The sequence below is a fragment of the Peromyscus leucopus genome, chromosome X (genome assembly GCF_004664715.2).
Source record: "Peromyscus leucopus breed LL Stock chromosome X, UCI_PerLeu_2.1, whole genome shotgun sequence".
Lineage (NCBI taxonomy): Eukaryota > Metazoa > Chordata > Mammalia > Rodentia > Cricetidae > Peromyscus > Peromyscus leucopus.
The window spans coordinates 130,205,357-130,229,743 of NC_051083.1; the positions used below are offsets into that span (position 1 = coordinate 130,205,357).

General features: G+C 37.9%; 1 protein-coding gene across 1 annotated transcript in view; it reads left to right on the top strand.

The window, feature by feature from the left end:
• The first annotated feature begins 585 nt into the window (after positions 1-585).
• Fmr1nb (FMR1 neighbor) overlaps positions 586-24,387 on the top strand; it is a 31,017-nt gene continuing 7,215 nt past the window's right edge. Inside the window, exons 1-4 of the mRNA XM_037198940.1 lie at positions 586-949; positions 4,356-4,451; positions 7,701-7,838; positions 11,181-11,277. Of these exons, the coding sequence (XP_037054835.1) occupies positions 649-949; positions 4,356-4,451; positions 7,701-7,838; positions 11,181-11,277 (632 nt within the window). The 5' untranslated portion in view covers positions 586-648. The remainder of the gene's footprint in view (positions 950-4,355; positions 4,452-7,700; positions 7,839-11,180; positions 11,278-24,387) is intronic.

A 24,387-nucleotide genomic window follows, 5' to 3' on the forward strand; every position in this document is an offset into this window, starting at 1 on the left:
TGCTTATTTGTAACTCAATTTTAGGGTCACTGGAAGGAAAATATCCCTTTACCCCTCTTTTAAGATCCTACTATATGATTGTCTGTTGACTATCTGCCATACTGAGTCTAGATACCAAGGTGTGGCAACTGATTGAGAAACTGAATCCTTAGGTTCACTGAATTTTAAATAATTGCAATTTGGTTTAAAGATCAACTTTTGGGTAATGGCCACTACAAGTGACTAATTACAGTGACTGTAACAACTGCAGTACAATTAGAAATGTTAAGAGGAATTAGAAGCTTGACTGGAAACCTGAATTTCAGTTATTTTTGGTATACAATCAGCAACAATACTACTGGTATACATGCTACAAAACTCCTTCACTTATTCAGCAAGCAGTTATACACATGTATACTGTGCATAAGTGGAGTGGAAGTGCTTAAAACACCATCCACTTACAGGGTTAAAATGACTAGGTCAATGGAAAACTACAGAAAACGTCACAGGGAAGAAATGAGCCTCATATCGCGAGACCTGCTACTGTAGTAACTGTCACGAGAGCTCCAAGTTCCATGAGAGTTTCAAATCTCACGAGAGGTTGATTGTTGAGCTTCTGGGTAGCTCACGAGCAGTGAGGTGTTACTTCTGGCAGGTCAATTCCGAACCATGCCTTCGGATCTCAGGCCAAAGCAGGGGAGAAATAGATCCAAGAACCGGGCTTTCTTCCGTGGAGCACGTTGGAAGATAGCAGTTGCTGATAGCCGGTACAAAAGAGAGAATCCTGCCCTCAGAGTGTATCCAGGAGCTCCGGGTTCTGGCCAGGGGGTCAACATGGCGGCTGGCCCTCAGTTTGGATTCTGCTCTGCAGTACGTCAGTGTCTGCAAAATATGTGGGCCCAGAGGCACTTGGGCCTGTTTTTGCTTTTACTCTGGACACTGGTGATCCTGTTCTATCTTGTGAGCACTGGTGAGTATTAATTCTAGGCTAGATAAGGTGTGACAGGAGCTTGGGAAGTGTGAGGGAGGTGAGAACAAATGTGGGGCAGAGCGATGGGTTGTGCCTGGCAAGGAATTAGGGCAAAAAGAGGGTGATTAGGGTACTAGTCGGCAGGAGTAATGGGACCAAAGGTGTCAGAGTGAGACAGAGGGCCAGGGGAATTAATAGAGACTAAGGGGGTTAGTGAGGCAGGGATAGAGGGGATGAGGCAGGAATGGGGCTGAAGTAGGGACAGTGATTGCAGGGGCATGTAAGGTTGGGCTGGGTTGCTGGGGTGGGGACTCAGGGGTGAGGCAGGGATGGAGGTGATTAAAATGTGTGAGGTGATTGAGGGTTTGAGTCCAGTGTTGAAATGTGTGAGGGAATATTTAAGAGGGTAAGGCAGGATTGTGGTGGAGGGTAAAGAGGATTGAGGGAGAGGCCCATATTGAGGTTGAAGTAGGATTGAGGGTATGAGGTGGGATACCTTGCTCAGCCTTGATACAGGAGGGAAGAGCTTACTTAGTCCTGCTTTGACTTGATATATCATGTGTTGTTGACTCCCATGGGAGGCCTTACCCTTTCTGAGGAGTGGACTGGAGTAGGGGGAGGGGACAGGAGGAGAGGAGGGAGGGGAAATTGTGGTTGGTATGTAAAATAAATTTAAAAAAACCTTGACCTCACACACCTTTTATAACATGCCTGTCCTTTTTTAGGGCTAAATAGTATTTCATTGTATGGATTTTTATACATATGTGTATACACACATTATATATATTTGTGTGTGTGTGTGTGTGTATGTGTATACACACACACTTTTATCAAGTGTACCAAATTTGTGTTGTTTCTTACCTTTCTGTTACAAATAATGCTTCTATGAGCCTTTATATATAAATTACTGTGTGGCTATATTAATAACTTAGAATGGAATTACATATTGAATATTCTGAGGAAGCCATAGATAGATTTATCGTGACTGAATCATTTATGTCTCTGTCAGCAGTGTTGGACATTTGCTATTCCTCTCCCTTTGTGATGATAGCATCCTGATAGCCATAAAATGGGTATCTTGCTTGGATTTTGACTTGCATTTTTCCAATGACTAATGGTGATGAACATCTTTTCATGTGTTTGTTGAAGTTTGTTTAACTTTGGAAAAATATTCTTTTAAAAAGATGCCCATTTTAAATGTTTTTTTTTTTTTTTTTTTTTTTTTTTTCGAGACAGGGTTTCTCTATGTAGCTTTGTGTCTTTCCTGGAACTCACTTTGTAGACTAGGCTGGCCTCGAACTCACAGAGATCCTCCTGCCTCTGCCTCCCGAGTGCTGGGATTAAAGGCGTGTGCCACCACTGCCCAGCAGTATTTTTTAAATATTAATACATTTTAAGAATTTTTTGTGTTCTATATATTGGATCATTGTCCAAGAATATGATTGCCGGGCGTGGTGGCGCATGCCTTTAATCCCAGCACTCGGGAGGCAGAGGCAGGCGGATCTCTGTGAGTTCGAAGCCAGCCTGGGCTACCAAGTGAGCTCCAGGAAAGGTGCAAAGCTACACAGAGAAACCCTGTCTCGAAAAACCAAAAAAAAAAAAAAAAAAAAAAAAAAAAAGATTTACAAGTATTTCCTCCAGTTCTGTAGATTGTCTTTTCACTTTCTTCATAATATCCATAATGTCTTTGTTTTATTTGAAATGGCCTTGCTACCTAGCCCAGGTTATGCTGAAACTTGTCAAGATCCTTCTGCTTCTGTCCCTCACAGGCTGGGATTACAGGCATGGGATACCATGTCCAACATAATGTTCTTCGATGTATAAGAGATTTAAATTTCTATGAATTCCAATTTAAGTTTTTTTCTTTGGTTGTTTGTTTGGTCCTTCAGTGTCATATCTAAGTAGCTATTGCCAAATCCAAGGCCATGAATATTATTTCTGTTTTCTTCTAAGAATTTTAAAGTTTTAGTTCTCAAGTTTGGATTGTTGGCCAATTTGTATTAATTTTTATATATGGTATGTGTAAAGATTAAGTTAACTTATTTTACCTTTTGCACGCAACTAATCAATTGTTCCAATATCTCAAAAAGTTTTTAAAAATTTATTTAATTTTTATCTCTCTCTGTGTGTGTGTGTGTCTGTGTATGTGCATGTTTATATTGGGGTATCTTAGAATCCAGAAGAGAATATCAGATCCCCTGGAGCTAGAGTTAACAGACAAGTGTGAATGTCCCAATATGGGTACAGGAATCTGAACTCTGGTCCTCTGATGCTCTTACTACTGAGCACCTCACTAGCCCCTGTTGTTGCTATTGGGAGTGTATGTGTGTATGTGAGTGAATGGATGTTTGTGCATACCGTAGTATGCATATGGAAGTTCAGAGGACAACTTCAGAGAGTCAAGTCAGTTCTTTTCTTCCTGCCTTTATGCCTCACCTTCCAGATCAAACTCAGGTTGTCAGGCTTGTTTTGCAAGTGCTTTTACCAATGACCCATCTTGCTAGCACAAGATCAGATTGTTTTATTTTAGCTACCCAATTGGCTAATGATAACAAAGGGTATGAGAGTACAAGAAAAGTGGCATTTAGCTGTACTATTAGTAGTAGTATACTTCAGGATTCTACTGGAAAGTAATAGCCCAGTGGTACAATGTGTGAGGCTATGGGATTAATTAGGTGCACCAAAAAAAAAAATCACCAAACAAAATAAGAATTTATCAAAAATACTTTTTAAATATTAGCAAATATATAGCTCTAATAATAATAGTACAAGCAGTTGATAATCATTGTAATATTCTTTAAAATAAAAATGAATTAAGAACAACATAAATGTTTTCCTAGATAATAATTCAGCTATATAAAGGAATTCTGAGCCATAAAGAGACTATTGAGAAATATTTTTTCTTATATGGAATAAAGTTATTCAAATGAAACTAAAATTGGATTCTGTGTAATAGAATGAAAGAGGGATAAGAAATGCTTTCTCTATCTTTGTGTGTGAGGACATCAGCATACTTGTCAAGACTTCATTATGTAGGTTCTGATTTAGTTGGGATACATACTGTTTGTGATTTTTCTTTTTTTGTTCCTAATTTTTCCACTGATAAACCTTTAAACACTAAGCTCTTTGTTAGGCAAATTTGTTATTTAAGTCATTGTCCAGAAGGCCAATGGAATGTATGAGCCTATATGTTAAATATTTGTTCATTTGAATACTTTTTATGTTTTGTAGCAGAATCACAATCTGATTATCAGTGCCATTTACACTGTTACAAGATTAAAATGCAACATCTGTTATATTTCCATAATTAGTTTAAGCAAAGGTTAGTTACTATTAAAGCTTTATTGAAAATGATAAATGCTTCTATATACTGGGATTAATAATTTCACTTATTTAAACTTCTCAGATTCTGTGTCTCCGAAAGAGAAAGTGCAAAGGCACAGTAAATCTCCAGAACATGGATCCAACTGGGAATTTCTGTTGAACTTTTTCTTTCCAACAAGTAAGTTGTTGATTTATGTATGTATGTATGTATGTATGTATGTGTATGTATGTATGTATGTATGTATGTATGTATTTATTTAATCATTAACTTAATGTCCTTATTTTAAAAAGAGTAGTTAAGTATTATCAGGAAGCAGACTGTTTTCTCAACATTGGAGTGGAACAGACCTGAATTGAGCTCTGGCTCTGCCCTTGGCCTTAGGCAAAGACAGTCTCTCTGGATATCAGGAAAAAGACCCCAGGAATTGTGAGGATGACCTGGGACAATAATTGCAAGGTGAATGTGGCAGATTAAGGCTTAAGTTTGTAATTTTTCATAAAATACTTTTATAATTTACTGTGAAATTGATGTCTTCTGTGGCATTAAGCAGTGGCACTGTTGTTATGGAGTAAACCAGATGTTTTCCCATCAGTGTTAATGATAAAAAGTCCAGGTTTCAAGTCACATCATATTGTGATCTGTATATGATGGTTTTTTTTTAACAAGCACATGATAACCCTTGAGAATTATTAACCACAAATAAACGATTTATTTTTTACAGCATGTGATCACCTTTGAAAGTGAAGTTTCTCATAAATTGGCATGATAAATATTTTACTAAAACCTATGTAGAATTTATTTTAAGAAAATCTGATATACTTATCCAAGCACAAAATTGAATCCATTGTTTAATTTCAGATCGCACCATTCAACTCTTTGGTGGAAAAATCTCTGTATGCTTCTCTGGTGATTTCATCAAATATAAAATAGCTATTGTAACAACTGCTACCTATGAGAATAGCAAAATAAATTAAAGCTACTGCCATAGGCAAGTTGAATGAAGAAGAAAATAAACCTGGGAAGGTGTTATGTTGAATAGGCTAAAAGAAGGGCTTACTGAGTACAACAGTAAGTGACAGTTTAAGCTTTAGAGCTTTGACAACAGAAATAAACTGTCAAACACTTGTCTACTTATCTAGGTTGTTTACACTAATACAAAAAGTGAAGTGGCCTTTACAATGGTCCAAATGATATTTATTTATTTATTTTTATTTTAATTTTCCTAACCTAACACTCAAATTGTTTCTTCTTCATCCCTTCATTCTCTCCTCCTTTACTCCATTACTTCCTTTTGATTTTTTAAAAGATTTTATTTATTTATAATGTATACAGTCTTTTTTGAAGATTTATTTATTTATTATATAGTGTTCTGTTTGCATGTATGCCTGCATGCCAGAAGAGGGCGCCAGACCTCATTACAGATGATTGTGAACCACCATTTGGTTGCTAGGACTTGAACTCAGGAACTCTGGAAGAACAGCCAGTGTTTTTGACCACTGAGTCATTCTCTCCAATCCCTCCTTTTATTATATTGGACAGGAATTGACATAGCCAAGGATAACCCTCAAATTCTTTATGTAGCCAAGAATGATATTAAACTTTATGTTCCTTCTGCCTTCATCTACCAAATGCTAGAATTATAGTCACATGCCACCAAGTCTGGTTTTATGTGGTGCTAGGGATCCAACCGAGGGCAATATGTACATTAGGCAAGCATTTTATCAATTAATCACATTTCCAAGCCGGCAGGCAGGCCTCCCTCCCTCCATCTCTCCCTCTGTCTCTCTCTGTCTCTTTCTTTCTAAGAAACATTAGATGTAGAATGATCTACATACTTGAAAACAGAGGAATAATATTTATCAATTGTACATGTTGTCTTTTTTGAAAACTAATTATGGAATATCTAATGGAAAGGATTTTGAGTATTTCCAACACAAACAAATAATAAATGTTTAAGGTGATACATATACCAGTTACTTCAGAATAACCATCACACACATACTATGTACATATATAAATATATATTTATATATTTATTGCAAGGTCACTGTGCCCCATAAATGTACACAATTATTATGTGTCAGTTAAGGATAGTTTTTGTGATTCTGAAATGCTCCTTTATATATATGGGTTTTTTAAATTAGCTTTTTAAAAGTAGCATATAAAGGAATAGGTTCTAGTATAGCATTCTCATTCTTAGTTTATTTTTTGATCTTCTTTTCCAGTCTTATTCCTCAGCTCACCTCAGTAATCACCTTTTGCTTTGTCATAAATATTCATGTTTGTATCCATTTATTTTTATTATTTTTGATCATGTGTCTATGTGTTGGTGTATGGTTATATATATGTGTGTGCAAATGTCTAATGAAAGAAAAGGCAGTGGATTCCCCGGGAGCTAGAGATATAAACATCTGTAATAGTATATGCATGCTTTTAACTTCTAAGCTATCTCAAGCTCCCACATATATTCTGTTTACTTGTTTTCCTTCTTCTGCCCACTCCTTAAGACCTCTTTTTACCCCCTGTCATAAATCTCCTTTCTAGTTTCATACCCATCACATATTCATACAGATATAAAAATTAAAAAATATAAGATGTGTGTATGAGAAAGAACATGTAGCATTTGTTTTTCTGAATTTGGGTTACTTAATAGAATAATTTCTAGTTCCTTCTATTTTTCTGTAAATGTCATGATTTCAGAATTACAAAAAGTATTCTTAACCGCTATTTAGTTCCTTCTGTATTATATTTGTGTCATTCCCCTCATAGCTTATAGTTCTTTTTTTTAAAGTTATCTAACAACATAAAATTCATTTTTATTCTCATAAGCACAATTTGGAGTTTTTTGAGGTTAACCCTAACCCTAACTCTGAGGCATTTTAGATATGAAAATGATGAATTTTAGACAATGGAATACATTACTTAAAGTATCTCAGGCAACTTTTAAAACTATCTTACCACACTAGGGATTTAGTTCTATTCATAAAATGTCTGCCTAGCATGCACAAAGCCGTGAGTTTGAGCTCTAGCACTGCGTGGAGACTGGGTATGGTGGTGTACATCTATAATCCTAGCAGTCAGGAGATTGAGGCAGGAGGATCTGGAGTTCAAGGCCATCTATGGTGGGATAGAGAATTTGATATATAGGTCACTTTGTGTACTGGAGACCTGGTCTCAAAAATATACCTTGTTAGCATTTTATGTGTTTCTACAGTTTTAACTATTAGAATTAACTAAGTATACTATTAAATAACTGATAATTTAAACTTGTATTTTCTCATTTTAACTCTAGAATTTATCATTATTTATATTTTTAATGTACTGTGTTAAATGTTTTTCTTTTTCTCTTGCTTTGTATTTATTTGATTATGAAAAGTGTTTATTAATCATGCTAACTATTCTTTCTTGGATTCCTGTCTTTGAAAGCATGCGTCATAAAGGAGAATCAGGAGGTAGTGGCTTGTAATAAGCAGCCGTATCTTAGCAAGACTGAATGTTTAAGATTCAAGTGCTGCTTTTCATCATCTGGGACCAAAATGAGGTGCTATGCCCCACTAAGAGATAGTAAGTAGATCATGTCTCATTCATTTATTTGCTTTAAATACTGAAAAAAAATAGAAAAACACTGAAATAAGTAGATTGCAAGGTTTTAAGTACATCTTTAGATTTTCCAGCTTAACATTTCCCAGGAATTCCCAAACCAAGACCAATGGTATCAGTAGAAATTCTGAGATAGTTCCCTAGCAGTTTCTGGTTTAGTCCTTAGATGATAACCAACTATTCAGAATTAGTTCTGTTGACTAAGTTCAGTCACTCTCCCTTTTCTTTCAATGCTTCTAAGATGCTGTATGAGGTCTGACTCTCTGCCTGAGAGAAGGTACTAGAAAGGTATAAAAATGAGTATAGTACGTTCCTTTCTTGCTGCTATGACACAGACACCTGACAGAAACTTGAAGAAGTGTTCATTTTACTCACTGTTTCAGCGGGTTCAGTCTACAGCTGCTTGGCTCTGTGTATTTCAGCAGAACATCATGGTAGTTAGAACATGTCATGGAGGAAGGAGAGTAAGCCATTTCATGACTAACTAGGAATCAGAGGTGGAGAATACAAGAGAAGGCCATGACATGATGTAGTTGTTCTACTTAGGCCCTACCTCTGCTTTTCACTGTCTTCCAGTGCCATTAGTAAACTGTAAGTCTCAAAAGTGATTAAAACATTCATTAATTACAGGAGAGCATTCACTAATCTGTCTTGAGATTTTCTTACAGATATGTTGAGAGGTGTGCTTCACTAAATCTTTTAGGCTTTTCTGAATCCAAAGTCAATTGCCAGTTAACATTTACTATCACAGGGAGTAATCCCTTCTCACTCATGGTGAAGAGTCTTAGATGGTATTCCTATACCAAAAGCAAGATTATCAGGAGAAGAACATCACAAATTTATTTAATCATAGTTTTATGTAACACTGAGGCTTTTGAATTAAGAGCTGGTGATACAAGGTAACATTTAATATACTTAGATTCCCTGAAGCACAGACACATGTAGAAATGATTGGACAAAGAGAGTATGATTTAAATGAGGACATCTGAGAAGGTCTGTCCAGATTCTTAATGTCCTCTCTGTATAGCATCCTGTCCTCCCAGGTATTCACCTCCAGGCCCTTGTGAAATAGAGATCCTGTGACCTAGTAAGTCAGGGGTTTCTTTCTTTTTGTTCTCTCCCTCTTCTCTTCTCTTCTACCACTTGTTTGTTTGCTTTTTTTGAAATGTGATCTCATGAAGCTCATTTTTGCCTCAGATTTGCTATATGGTTGAGGATGACCTTGAACTTCTCATTTTCCTATCTCAGAACCTCAAATGTTGCCAGAGTCTTCCTGCCTTGCCCACAGTCAGGACAAATCCTTGTCACCCGCCAGTCCCACAGCCGCTCAGACCCAACCAAGCAAACACAGAGACTTATATTGCATACAAACTGTATGGCCGTGGCAGGCTTCTTGCTAACTTTTCTTATATCTTAAAGTAACCCATTTCTCGAAATCTATACCTTGCCACGTGGCTCGTGGCTTACCAGCATCTTCACATGCTTCTTGTGCTGGCGGCATCTGGCCGTCAGTCCTTCTGCCTTCCTGTCCTTTTATTTCTCCTCTCTGTTAGTCCCGTCTATCCTTCCTGCCTAGCCACAGCCGATCAGGTTTTATTTATTGATCAATCAGAACAACTTGACATACAGACCATCCCCCAGCACAGCCAAGTGCAGACCATCTCAGACACCTGCACTCAGGCCCATGGTCCTAATCATCCTCTATGCTGACCTGCTGGGTAACGCCACAAAGAACCCAAGAAGGGCTCCCACAGGACATACAGAACACCCCACAGCACTCAAATGTTCAGATTATAGTCATGTGCCACAGTACCCATCTGGTAATAGAATTTCTTTATCTCCAGTATTGAAAGGCAGGGGAAGATCAGAGTAATAGTTTTGAGCTTATGGCTGGCTTTGGGGAAAAGAACTGCTTTCTATGACCTGTCTTGGGGTGAATGAATTCGAATTCTTCTGGCTTTACCTCTGGGTGAGAGAAGAGTAGGAGATAGGAAGCCAGGTGAAAATCAGAAAGAAATTTGACTTTTTCTTTTCTTTTTTTCTGAGACAGGAGTCTCCTGCATTCTAGTCTGGCTGTGAACTTTCTATATAGCAGTTGATGACCTCGAGTTTTCAGTGATATTATAGGCATGCACTACCACATCTAATTTATGTGGTGCTAAAGGTCAAACCTAGGGAGGGCTTCATGCATACTAAACAAGCACTCTACCAACTCCTGGGCTTCTTAAGCTGCATCTGAGGCTTTTTTCCTGGATTATCATATCTGCTTAGTCATAATAACACCAGTTAGGCTTGCCTTAGCTTAATTTTTTGATATTAGTTTCTCTTCCTGTGTCAAGTTATTCACGTTTATCTTGTGTTCAACAGCTTGCCATATAACAGTGAATGTTTCCTGTTAGCTGTCTTTAGCAGCTTTTCTTTTAGAATAACCCAAAGCGAAATTACTCTCTTAAGATTTTTCTTTCTTTCTGAAGTTAAAGAAATAACACCATCTTTTTTTCTCCTACTTTCACTTGCTAGTGGGGACAAATTACTTGTTGGTCCCATGATGAATCTATTGGATGTGATAGAGCACTAAGAAATAATAACAGGATCCATGAAAGACAATATCTTAGGTTTATATATGGCTCCTCTTCAACTTAGAGCTCTCTGTTGTACATCTAGTATTAATGATGAAAACTAAAGCCTGATCATGAATATAGTATTGAAGCTTTAATGTTGTCATGTTGTATTTATAATTCATTAATCAGTTTACTGTTTCTATTATGTGTGAAGAAACATTTGGTTCTTTTAATGAAAAAAAATTGATCCATGACTTAGAATTCCCCAGTCACATTAGAAAGCATTTCCTAGTGCATATGGGGCTAAAGTATGCTTATTCACCTGCAGATTTTTGATTCTGTGTTTCAGTGCTTTATATTTTGGAAGTAAACACTGAATAAGCCATTTCTTTACCAAGTTAACTGTTCATAGATTGATTTGTTCTTCATATACTCTTAGGATGCAGAACTTATGGCCATAGAACAAGTACATTTAGGGTCATACAAAGAATCCAATATTATGAAACATAATCTGCCAATGAAAACAGCCTCATTATTTTGTTAAGGTATTGTTAGTGGGCACATTTTGATAGTAGCTTTTAGTTGCATTTCAAGAACTCCTACCTGAAGCATAACAAGGAGGTTCACCGTTCACTTTACTTTATTAATAAAACTGATAGTTTTTTTTATAAATATTTTATAAAATAGTTCAGATTTGCTTCTTTTGCCTAGGCATAAAAGTAACAAGATATAATTAAACCAACAGAGCCTACACAGATGCTCCGGGTGTTTGGATTCGCTGTGACCAGCATGATAATCCTGGGATTTCTTCCTATGTATTGCTGCTCTCTTTGCCAGAGGAGGTAGGCAAACATAAACCTTTATTTGCTGATTGCTGACTGTATGTGGATATTTGTGAGTTGACACATTTCTTCCATTGCTTTAAATATGAAGGGATAATATTTGGATTCATTTTTTGGGAAAAAAAACGTAAAAATAAAATTAGAAATTTTTCTTTTAAAGACATATTTTTCACAAATATAAAATGTCCTGTTTAATAGGTTTTGTTTATTTTATCATCAAATAAAAATCCCAACTGGAAGGAAAAAGAAGTCTGCAAGCTGGAGATGTGTGGAGTTGGGGTAGCTATTAAGTGCAAATGAGAGGGATTTCTGGAAGTTGTAGGCTGCCAGGGGTTTTCTATCCTTGGTCTTAAAATATTGGTCTGCCTTTAACATAAATTATGTCATATTTTTTCTTAGAGATTTATACAAAATACCAATGGAAAACTAGCACTTGATGTTTGCAAATTTGTTCATTTTTTGTAGATCCCCACCCACTGAAGCAGAATGTGTGTGAAGGTACACAGCAACCAGAATGAGTATAAAAAGTGAGGTGGGGGATATAACTTAATGGCATAGTACTTCTTTTGCATGAGGCCCAAGGGTTCAGTTCCCAGAATTGGAAAAAAAATGTTAGAAAGTTGGGAGCATAGCATTTAGAGAAATCCCACATTCAGATTCAAGTACAGGATAAGCACAGGCATGACTGAGAACAAGTGCTTCCTTCAGTATTCTGGGAAAAGTTTTGGTTGCAGATTAAGCATTTGTGATGTTTTTACACTTTATTTTTTTCCATAGGAATCATCAAGGTTTCAGTTATCACTTTAGCAGATGTGGTGTGTGTGTGTGTGTGTGTGTGTGTGTGTGTGTGTGTAGTACTGAGGATTGAACGTAAGACTTTGTGTGTGATAAGAAAGTGCTTCATTGCTAAGGCAAGTGCTGTACCATAAAGCCATGTCTCCAGTCTTCACTCTTAATTTCCAGTCAGAGTCTCATTGAGATGTCCAGTCTAACTTTGAACTTACTATGTAGTTCAGGTTGGCCTTGTACTTTCGATTTTCCTTCCTCAGCCTCTGCATATCTGTGATAATAAGACTGTATGACAAGGTGTAACTTTAATAGATCATTTCAAATTCTTCTGTTAAGTCACAGCATTTTAACTATTCCCACTTGCATCCAAGCCAATTCTTCTTCTCATATTTCATCTAGCTTCAAATTTTGAGTGGATAATTTTCTGTGTGTATAGTATATGCTCACGTGTATGAGGGTGCATGTGCCTATGCTTGTGAGGAGGCCAGAGGATTCTAGATGTTCTGGTCTATCACTTTCTGCCTTATTCATTTGAGACAGACTGAGGTTACAGGTGTACAAGGTCAGTCTGCCTTTTTTTTTAATGTTACTGCTAATAACCAAACCCAGATCCTATGCTTGTATACAAGAACACTTACTTGAGTGTATGGTTTCTATTCCATACCCTCCCCCACTCTCTTTCTTTAAGTATAGTCATGTCATCTTTTTAAAAAAATTATATATTTATTTATGTGGGTATTTTGTCTGCATGCATGTCTGTTCCACATACATGCTTGGTGCCCAAGGAGGCCAGAGGAGAGCATCAAATCTCCTAGGACTGGAGCTATATAGATGGTTGTAAGCCACCTTGTGTGGTGCTTGGAATTAAACTCATGTCCTCTGGAAGAGCAGCCAGTGCTCTTAACTACTGGGCAATCTTTCTAGGTCCTCATTAGCCTTTCATGTTTTTTTTTTTTCTTTTCTTTAGGTGATTGGGAGTAGGAGTGGAGGTTTTTTTTTTTTTCCCCTCCGTTCATCCCTTCAAAGCTTGCTTTCACATAAAAAAAAACAACTTATGAATAAAAGTGAAAGCTTTGTTAGAATTTGATGGCTAGAATTAGACCTTATAATTTAGAAAGTGTCTGGATAATAAAATTAGTATAATTTCACTTGGATCTTCTATTACACATTTACCAACTAATTTTATGAGGACATTTACATTCATTGGATTCTTTTCTTTAAAATGAAATCCAAAGATTATCCCCTGATGAGAACATATTTTATGTTTTATGTAATATAAACTGTTTCAGAGACTCAGACACTGAATAAGAACTTGAAATACAGATGTTCTGGTTTCCCATACTATTGTGCTACTATTTTGTATGAGGGGTATGCTCCTTTTGTCATTCTAAACTGCCTATAATGGCCCCAGAACAAATGGCACTTTAACCTAGGTGTTTACCTCTGTTTCTTTGAGGACCAGTGGTTGAGAGTATATGGGACACTGTCAATTTCTCCTGGAAGGCTGATTTTAGAATCAAAGGGCAAATAAAGAGATAAACAGAAGCCAAAGGTTGCAAAACTCTCCCTTTGAGAGGCAAGATACCTCATGAGAATAATCCCCTTACCTCACTTCCCATCTCCATTTCAAAGAATAAAGGATATAAGATATTAAATTAGTCAAAATAAATGACTCCATAAAATGAAAACAGGTGTAGTAGTAGTAAAATCCATATATAGCTATTTAAAAAAGGAAAATAGGGAGTGGAGAGAGAACTCAGCACTTAAAAATGTGTAGTGCTCTTCTTTCAAAGGCATGCTTCCAACCACTTAAAATTCTAGCTCTGGAGGTGTCTGACACCTCTGGCTATACTCCCCTCTCACACACACATATCTACACACAGTTAAGTTTTAAAGTTACATCTTTGAAAAGGAAAAGAAGCCAGACACAATTGTTTGTATAAATCACAGGAACTACAAACAAAGCACAGATCTGCATTAACATGATCTGTGCCTCTGTTGAAAGAATCCTTTTGCCATTTCAGCATTGGGAGGCAGCCTCGTGCTCTTCTTATGGCATTCTGTCTTATACATGAGCCATTTGATTGTTCCTTATCAGGGAAAAACTTTTATAATGACTCTCTTGGTCTTCAGTTGCAAACCAAAACAAACAAGATTTTGATATTCTCTTGCCTGTTTAATTTGGACACTATCTTTTATTTATATGTCACCTAAAGAGCTAGCAACTGGCATTAATTGGAGCAATGAAAAATGAGAACGGGGGGGGGGGGAGTGAAAACAGTGTTGGTAGAGATTATCATCATTCCCCAGAAACAAATAGATGTACTTCATTCTTTTGATGCTTCATGATTTCTGCAGTGGAACATATTTATTCAGTACTAGCTTCACTGTGTAATGTGGAGTGTACAGAGATGTTGAAGACATAGACCCTGTTTTTTAAAATAAATTTATATATTTATATATTTTTTTTTGGTTTTTCAAGACAGGGTTTCTCTGTGTAGCTTTGCGCCTTTCCTGGGACTCACTTGGTAGCCCAGGCTGGCCTCGAACTCACAGAGATCCGCCTGGCTCTGCTTCCCGAGTGCTGGGATTAAAGGCGTGCGCCACCAACGCCCAGCCATATATTTATATTTGTGAGTATGTGTCTGTGTGAGTGTATACACAAGTGTGTGTGTGTGTGTGTGTGTGTGTGTGTGTGCGCGCGCGAGCGTGCGCGCGCGTGCTGTTCTTCTTTGTGGCCCACAGCATTGAACTATATTTGCTTTCCTGAGCATGGGAGGGCAACCATTAACTATCTTTAGTTCCTCAGGGAGAGCTGCAGCCTTGTTTTCTTGGCTAGCCTGGAAGCCAACAAGCCCCACAAATCTTCCTGTCTCTGCCCACCTCAAAGCTGGTGTTAGGGGTGTGTCGGAGGACACATGGCTTGTTATGTGGGTATGGAGATAGGAACACCAGTCCTCAGTTGTAGCATGAATCTTAATCGGTCTCATTAATAAAATCAAACCTGAGGCCGGTTATTGGGGTGAATGCTGGAAGATCAGAGAAGAAGAACAAGCTACAGCTAACCTCACCTGGCCAGCTTCTCAGCTGATCTTGTTTCCTCAGACTGGAAGCCTCTGTGTTCTCATATCCAAATGGCTTTCAGCTGAACTGCTTCTCAGTTGCCTGAAAGATTAACCAGGCTCGTTCCTGGTCCTCACGCCTTATATACCTTTCTGCTTTCTGCCATCACTTCCTGGGATTAAAGGCTCACTTCCTGGGATTAAAGGCTCAACTCTTGGGATTAAAGGCGTGAGTCACCATGCCTGGATGTTTCCAGTGTGGCTTTAAAATCACAGAGATCCAGATGGATCTTTGCCTCCCAAGTGATAGGATTGAAAGTGTGTGGGCCACCATTTTCTGGCCGCTATATCTAGTGGCTGTTCTGTTCTCTAACCCCAGATAGGTTTATTAGGGTGTACAATAATTTGGGGAACACAATTATCACCACACTCAGTATTTCAGACAAAACACAAGGGGAATTAAAGTAAGTAGCGATAGCATGACAGTCTCTATGGAGGGGTGCCATTTGAATTGGGTTTTGAAGGGAAGGCAAGATATGAATTAGGTGGGGAGGGGCCTTTCCACAGAATTCCTTATATTGGGAAGGAGATCTCCTTAGTATATGCCCTTTAACAGCTTCTTGTTTCTAAGCAGAGGAGACTGAACTTTGTCTTTGGAATAATTAGTACTGAGTCTCCAGTTTGCTTCTGCTAGACTTGAGGTCAGATTTGATATAATCCAAATACACAGAAACTTGAGCCTGCTTGAGTTAGTTGCATAAATGCAAAAGGGAGGAAAGAACATAAGTGAAAAGCTTTCCAAGAATTTGCTACTAAATATCTTAATTAAACTTGCATATAATATGTATTTTGAAATTCACTGCACCCTCAAGGTTGTGTAACATCTATTTTTAGCCTCATTAATAGGGATCAGAAGCTTCATTAGGTTTAAGTGCCACCAATAGGCTTAACACTAACTTATATGAAGAAAGAGGAAAAGATCAGGTGGATGAAGACAGAAGTAAGCAGAGGAGGAGAGCTCTAAGGGCAGGGGTGGGGTAGGGTGAGGAATACTTGAATCACTACCATTAGATTAAGTTTATCAAGCTCATTGATTAAGTTTATAAAGCTCATTGATTTTCACAAATAACCAATTCTTTGTTTCATTTTTGTTGTTATTGTTGTTTGTTTCTATGTTATTAATTTCAGCCCAAGTTTGATTATTTCTTGGCATGTACTCTTTTTGGATGCAGTTTATTATTTTTATTCTAGAACTTTCAGGTGTGCCATTAATTTGTTAATATGAGGTCTATCCAAAGATTTTTTATATAGGCACTCAGTGCTATGAAATTGCCTTCATTGTGTCCCATAGGTTTGGTTATGTTGTGTTTTCATAATCATTCAATTCTAAATGTTTCTAATTTCCTTCTCAATTTGTCTTGACCCGGTTTTCATTCAGTAGTTTTCATGAGTTTGTATACTTTCTGTTTCTAATGTTGGTATCCAACTTTAATCTATGGTGGTCATAATGAATGTTGGGTAGTATTTTAGATTTCTTCTCTCTGTTGAGACTTTTTTGTGTCTGAGTATGTTGTTTTCATTAGCTTTCTATTAGCTGTAATAAAACACCATGACCAAAAGCAGCTTGGGGGAAAAGAGTTTATTTGGCTTACATGTCCAGGTCATAGTTCATCACTGATGGAAGTCAGAGAAGCAACTTAGGAAGAAACATGAAGTCAAGAACTGAAGCAGAGGCCATGGAATAATGTGCTTACTGGGGTAAACCCCAGAAGTTTCTCGGGTCCTGCCCAGCTGCCCCCCCTCCCCCATTCCAGACAGATCTATCATCCATGGTCCTGCAGCCGCTTAGACCCAAGTAAACACACAGAGGCTTGGACTTGTATTATTTACAAATTGTATAGCCTACGACTTCAGCCACTTCCCAGCTAGCTCTTTCATCTTAAATCAACCCATTTCTATTAATCTATATGTTGCCACGTGACTGTGGCATTACCAGACTGCTGGCATTTTGCTGTCCCTTAGGTGGTGGCTGGTGTCTCTCTCCCTCTGCTTTTCTTCTTCCTGTCTCTCTCTTGGATTTCCCTCCTGGCTATAACCTGACTCACCATAAGCCGGAGCAGCTTCTTTATTAACCAATCATAGCAACACATATTCATAGCATACAGAAAGATCATCACATAGCACTTTCCCTTTTTTGTCTAATCGAAAAGGATGGATTTAACTTTAGCATAGTAAAATTGCATATAATGGAACAATTATCAAGCAAGAATTACAGTTATAATATCTAGTCTATTTGTATTTGACAAAATTGAAGAAAATATTCTATCATCTGTCCTATATTTATGAGTCTAAAGTTTCATATCTAATTTATCTTTTATTATAACCAAGGAAAATTATAACTATCTAGTCTTCAACTATGTCAAAGATCCCAGAAGGATATAATATTACCTAAATAAACAGGAAGTGCATTTTTTAAGCTTTTAAAAGAAGCATTTATTTGTAGTATGGGCATTACAGGAAACACAACACAAGAAGCCAAGAACAGCCCCCCAGTCACAAGCGGCTCAGCTTGACGTGTCCTTCTAGATGCTACAAGTGTACACACATTTAGGGAACTGAGATTATACAGTATGTACCATGCTTTCCCCCACATTGCGAATATTCACCAACTAAAAACCCCACGCTACAGGAGTATTTTGATAACCAAGAATACACCACGCTATTTCAATCTGTCAGACAAAACTGTATTCCTGTCTTCCTTCCTTGGCAACAAAAATTTCATAGAACACAAAAATAGCAGCAGGCCTCTAGATAGAAGTACTGGCAAAGTTACAATTAAAATTCTGCATTCCTCAATGCTCAGCTTACAGGAAAACAAAGCCACAGACCACATGAAGTACAGCATTCCTAAGTTTATCATCAGATCTATATACTAAAATATGAGGAAGAAGGCATGTTCCCGCTCAATAAACATATTCCTATGGAGTAGCTGAAGATGCTCCTACAGCAGGGCTTCTCAGGATGTCAGTATCAACACAGCACAGGGCTGCAGATCTCGCCCTGTGAGCCTCTCTCTGCCCTTCCACAGTCAGCCTAGCAACATAAATTAACTCACACTGTCCAGACATGGTTTAACAGTTCTGTGCTCAAGAGGAACCTTTTCTGTCAGTCTGTTAAGCTATCCTTTTAACCATATGCTCTCCTTTAGGACATTTATGAATTTCAGATGTTGTGGAATAAACTTTGTGCACAAGAAACACAAGTCTCTTCCCAGAAATGCACATATGGATCCCTGGGTACAGTTGCAACAGTTTTCTATATGTGATGGGCTAGAGAGATGGCTCAGAGGTTAAGAACACTGGCTGTTCTTCCAGAGGTCCTGAGTTCAATTCCCAGCACCCATATGGTGGCTCACGACTATCTGAAATGAGATCTGGCTTCTTCTTCTGGCCTGCAGGGATACATGCAAACAGAACACTGTATACATAATAAATAAATAAATCTTAAAAAAAAAGAATTGGGCATCCCATGATGGGTGTCAAGTATGAACCACAGGAAGTGCATTGTAAGCAACTTCCAAAGTTCTAGAAATCATAGAGACATCTAGCTGCCTGGAGAGTCACCCAAAGTTCTTCTGCAATGTTTGGGCATCTATCTTTAGCCTATAGGCCTAGAGTTTTTTAGTCATTTCTCCCTGTGTCCTGTAGAATATCTGGCAGTCTTCTCTACAAAGCAGGAACCTGAAGGGCCATCTCACCTTGTTTTGGCAAAAATCAGTGGTCCTTTTTACATGCGCCCTGCACATCCAGTTGATATAACATTTTTTTTCAAGCAGTCCAGGCAAGAACAGTTTCTTGCCAAAATGGCTAACTTTTACCATAAGGAAAGCAAACTCCATATGGAGTTTCTTCAGTGTCCATCATCTTCTTTGAAGTAAAACGGTGATGCCAGGAGCACATGTGTCTCATTGTTCAGAAAGTTTAAGTTTTTAAAACATTTTAAATGCCATATTTGGTAGGTCTTTGTAGTGTTTGAAGATTACCTACACACACACACACACACACACACACACACATGCACACACACAACACACACACACACACATATATATATATCTAGAAAACTTAACTAACATGACTATAAGTTTGATTATCATGGATGACTAATTATTGTTTCTTAATTATACATTATAATTTCAAATGAGCTGTGCAAACATAATACCTTAAATAAGAGTAGCAATATACATACAGTATAACAAAATTAACTTTAAATTTCTATCAATAAACTAAAATTCATAACAATGTAAAAATTTTTAAACAAATTGTTGCTCTTTAAAAGTAGATTCAATAATCTACACTTTTATTCTATCATATCTATAATATCCCCTTTTCTTTTTTAGAAAGAGATTGTATTTATAATCAACCCTCTTTAAATAAAAATAAACATTTATAAACAATATTTTGGGAATTTGGGAGTAGCTTTTTATACTACTTCCTGCTGGTTGGGTATGCTGGCAATCTTATGGGGATCCTGAGAAAATTAAGAGTTATGGTCAAGTCCTGGGAAGACCGGCTCTGGCCTTTGTTAACAGGTACCATCTGGTAAGTCTCAGGAGGCCTCACTTGATCAAATCTGATCCATCTTAACCTTGAACAATTCCATAGCCTCTTGCTTCCTGTGGAAACAAAAGCAGATCCTCCTTTCCAAAGCAACATATCCTTAGATCCAAATTTTGAAGTCAAGATACCCTTAAAATATTATATAGGTTTAGCTCAGCAGCCTTTATAATCAAATGTCTCTCTGAAGTTAAAAATCCCAAGGACAATATTATCTGGACTCTCTGTGTGATTTCCATGTTTTTGTGGTTTATTTTTATATTAGTTTTACTTTCTTTTTAAAGACTTTATTTTTTAAAACTTTTTATTTCTTTGTATAACTGTCTGTATTTATTTTCCTCTTTCTTTCAAGCCTATGTACATTTTTACACACATTGTAAACTGTTTAGAGGTTTATTCAATCTGAACCTGTCTTATTGTGGATCTGTTACTTTAAACCGCAGTGTGGCTAGGATGGAAGCAGCAGCCTTGGCTGCTGACTCTACCCATCTCAGCTTTCCACAATAGTGGAGGTGCCTTTACTGCCAGCTCTTGGATCCATGCTCATCACCAAGTCTGGGAAGCAGTGGGTCTATGCCTCCATCCAGCAGCATGTAGCCTAGAAACATTTTTTGTCTGTACTAGCAAAAGCTAAATCTACCATGCAAGTGCACTGCACAGCTTGGAGACACCTCTGTGTGCCCAGCAGGAATCCTGCATGCTGTAGGTTAAGCCCATATACCTTGAACCTGCCATACTCACAGCTTGCCTGAGAGACACAATGAGGAAGCTGTTTTTAGCTCTGTTTTAGAATCTTTTTTTAAAGCTTTCTCAGGTTTTGGGTGGAAATTCTTGCTACTACATTGAGTGCCAAATGTAGCCAGAAGTTTCTTGGGTCTTGCCATAGCCTCATGCCTGGTCCCAAAGCTTATAAATGATCATTCAGAGGCTTAATGTTAATTACCAATTGTGTGGCCTATGGCAGGCTTCTTGCCAGATAGCTCTTATAACTTAACCCCTTTCTGTTAATCTATAAGTTGCCACATGGCCATGTCATTACCAGTCTCCTGGCATCTTGCTGTTCTTTTGGAACTGGTGGGCATCTTTCTCTTCCTCTCCTTACTTTTCTCTGTATATCTGCTTGGATTTCCCACCTGCCTCTCAGCTGCCTTGTGATAGGCCAATGTAGCTTTATTTATCAACCAATCAGAGCAACACATATTCACAGTATACAGAAAGACACCCCACAGTATACTGGCTTACTCCTTGTGGCACATTCAGCCTCCTTTTTTATAAAATCCAGGACCACCTGCCAAGGGGTAGTACTACCCACAGTGGACTAGGTCATCCCACATCAATCATTAATCAAGAAAATTTCCCATAGCTTGTCTACAGGCAATCTGATGGAGGCATTTTCTTAATTAAAGATAATCCAGATGATCCTAACTGTGTTACACTGACAAAACAAAAATAAAAAAAAAATAGACAACTAACTAGCACAGATGTGTAAGTATATTATCCCATTTAAAGGATAATTATTACTCACATGTGCTGTGGGATGGTCTGTATGTGTTGCTTTGATTGGTCAATAAATAAAACACTGATTGCCAGTAGCCATGCAGGAAGTATAGGCGGGACTAACAGAAAGGAGAATTGAGAGAATTCTGGGAAGTGGAAGGCTGAGGAGGGAGACACTGTCAGCCACCGCCATGACAAGCAGCATGTGAAGATGCCAGTAAGCCACGGGCCATGTGGCAAGGTATAGATTTATAGAAATGGATTAATTTAAGATGTAAGAGCTAGATAGCTAGAAGCCTGATAGCTAGAAGCCTGAGCCATTAGGCCAAACAGTTTAAATAATATAAGCATCTGTGTGTTTGTTTTATAAGTGGGCTATCAGACTGCCGGAGCTTGGCAGGACCCGGAGAGAAAACTCTCCAGCTACACACATGACCTTGACATGTATTCAAGTATGTCAGCTTTCCTAAGAGATGTTTTCCTGATCAGGTGTTCAACAGACATAGTTGGACTACCTCTTAAGGAAGAGTGCAGTACTGCGCAATGTTTTAGGCAATTTAGAATGTCATGTCTCCACCCAAGGTCAAAAGTGGACATGGCTTTCCATTAATGAGTCTCAAGATAGCCCTTCTACCTTTATCTTTTCATATGATGCTTTAAGTCTTAAAGTGCAATTATGATGCTTTCATTTCCTTTTTCTTTAAGGTTATTTTTATTTATGTGTATGTGTGTAGCACGAATCTTAAAAGTTCTTATTAATAAAATCAAACCCAGGGCCAGATACTAGGGTGAATGCTGGAAGATCAGAGAAGCAGAACAAGCCACAGCCACCTTACCTCACCAGTTCCTCAGCTGATTCTGTTTCCTCAGACTGGAAGCCTCTGTGTCCTCATCCAAATGGATCTCAGCTGAACTGCTGCTCAAAAGCCTAAAAGCTTAACCAGTTTTAGTTCCTGTTTTTTATGCCTTATATACCTTTCTGCTTTCTGCCATCACTTCCTGGAATTAAAGGCGTGAGTCACCATGCCTGGCTGTTTCCAGTGTGGCTTTGAACTCGCAGAGATCCAGATGGATCTCTGCCTTTGGAATACTAGGATTAAAGGCCTGTGCTACCACTGCCTAACCTCTATGTTTAGTATTATGGCTGTTCTGTTCTCTGACCCCCAGATAAGTTTATTGGGGTACACAATATATCAACCACATACTTGTCCATGTAAGTTTATGTTACAAGTATCCAGATACCGATGGAGGCTAGAAGGGGGTGTTATATTCTCTGGAGCTAGTGTTATAAGTGCTGGTAAATGAACTAAGGTCTTTTGGAAGAACAGGGCACACTGTTAACCACTGGGACATCTCCTTAGCCCCTGCTTCCCCTTCTTATAATTGGTTTATTACTAGGAAAATGTAACATGAGGTCTAAAGTATATTATGAGAAAAAGGGGTCTGTTCTTAATGGAACCTGACCTTGCTAATGCCTGCACCTTCCTTTGTTAGAATTTATTAGAGGAACAGAACCAATAGCATATGTATTACAAATGGAGTTTACTTAATTGTCTTACGTGTTTCAGTCTGGAGAATTGAGCTTTCTGCATGCTGGACTAGCTGAGAACCTGATAGTTGCTCAGTCTGAGTTGCTTAGAGGACTTCTAGAGAACTGCTGGTTTTTAGTCGGCATCAAAAGGGTAAAGAAGCTGAGTTCTGATGTCAGTAAAATGTGACAGCATTAATGGCAGCCACAATTTACTCATCCAACAAAGAGCAAAGGCAAGCAGGGAGAAGTAACACTGCATTTTCCTCAGACCTTTTTATGTCTTTATCACTTCTAGAAGGTACTGTCTACTGTGGGAGACAGTCTTTACCCCTCAGTTAATTCCTCCAAGAAATACTCTCACAGACTTGTTCAGAGGCTTGTCTCTTAATCAACTGCAAATCCAGTCGAGTTGACAACAAAGGTATTAACCATCATACTACCTAAGACTTGTGGTCCTACTTAGTGATCCCAGTCACACCACTCTACTTGATGTAGAGACTATATGGCATGTCACCATTCAAGCACTGACTTGTTATGTATCTCCCCTCCACCACTATTCTTATCTGGATCATTTCCAGGCAGGCAGTAGGTCTCAGATTAGATGTCACCTGTCCTAGTATGCTTAGCCCAAACCTTTTTTCACACTGGGTCAGGCTTCTTTTTGCTTGTTTTCTGCCATTGTCTGCCTACCTCTACAGTAACTGACTTCAATTTGTTGTCATTATCAGCCTCTGAATCTGCCCTTCCTTTGAAAAGGCACAGTCCTTTAGCACAGATCCTATGTCTTATTTGTCTTTGGTTCTATGATATGTATACATGTTTTTTTCATAACAGAAAATATGTAATAAAGGCCTGCAAAAAGTTGACCTGTGCTTTCTAAGTACACTAGCCATAAAGTTAGACATTATATATGAGAATAAAACCACCTTTAACATATGTGACAAATCATTTTACCTCTAATTTCTCTTTTGAGCATTTTTAATAATGAATATCTAACTTTTTACATCAGAAGTGAATGTAAGTTGTATTGTCAGTATTTGGGGGGTGTAGGTACAGGAGACGTACTCCATACTACTACCCTCACCAGCCTGAAGAGTTCATCTAAAGACTCAGGCCAACCAAGGATATGTGGCTTTGATGTGGAACATAATTTCAGAACTAGATAGTTTATGAATCAGAATTATAGGTTTTATTAAAGATGTTTTAATACAAGTTTAAGCACCAGGACAAGGACAAAAAATGGTGCTTATAAATAAGACACCTGACAGCATGTCTTTCTTAAAGACAATTTTTTTGTTGTTGTTCTGTTTTTATTTTTTTTTGAGACAAGGCATTACTATGTAGCCCTAGTTGGCCCGTACCTTGAGAGCTTTGCAGACCAGGGTGGCCCTAAACTCAGAGATCTACTGCCTATTCCCCTAGAGTGTTGGGATTAAAGGTATGGAAACACATCATGCACCAACAAGGCAAATTTTTACAGTAGTCATATATAGTGTTGTTATAGTGGGGTTTAAAGTAACTATCATATCACTGGATGGTTCCTAAGGGGTACCTGATACGATGAAAGTTAATAAGGTAAAAGTCTAGCACACAGATACAGGAAGTTAATCAAAGT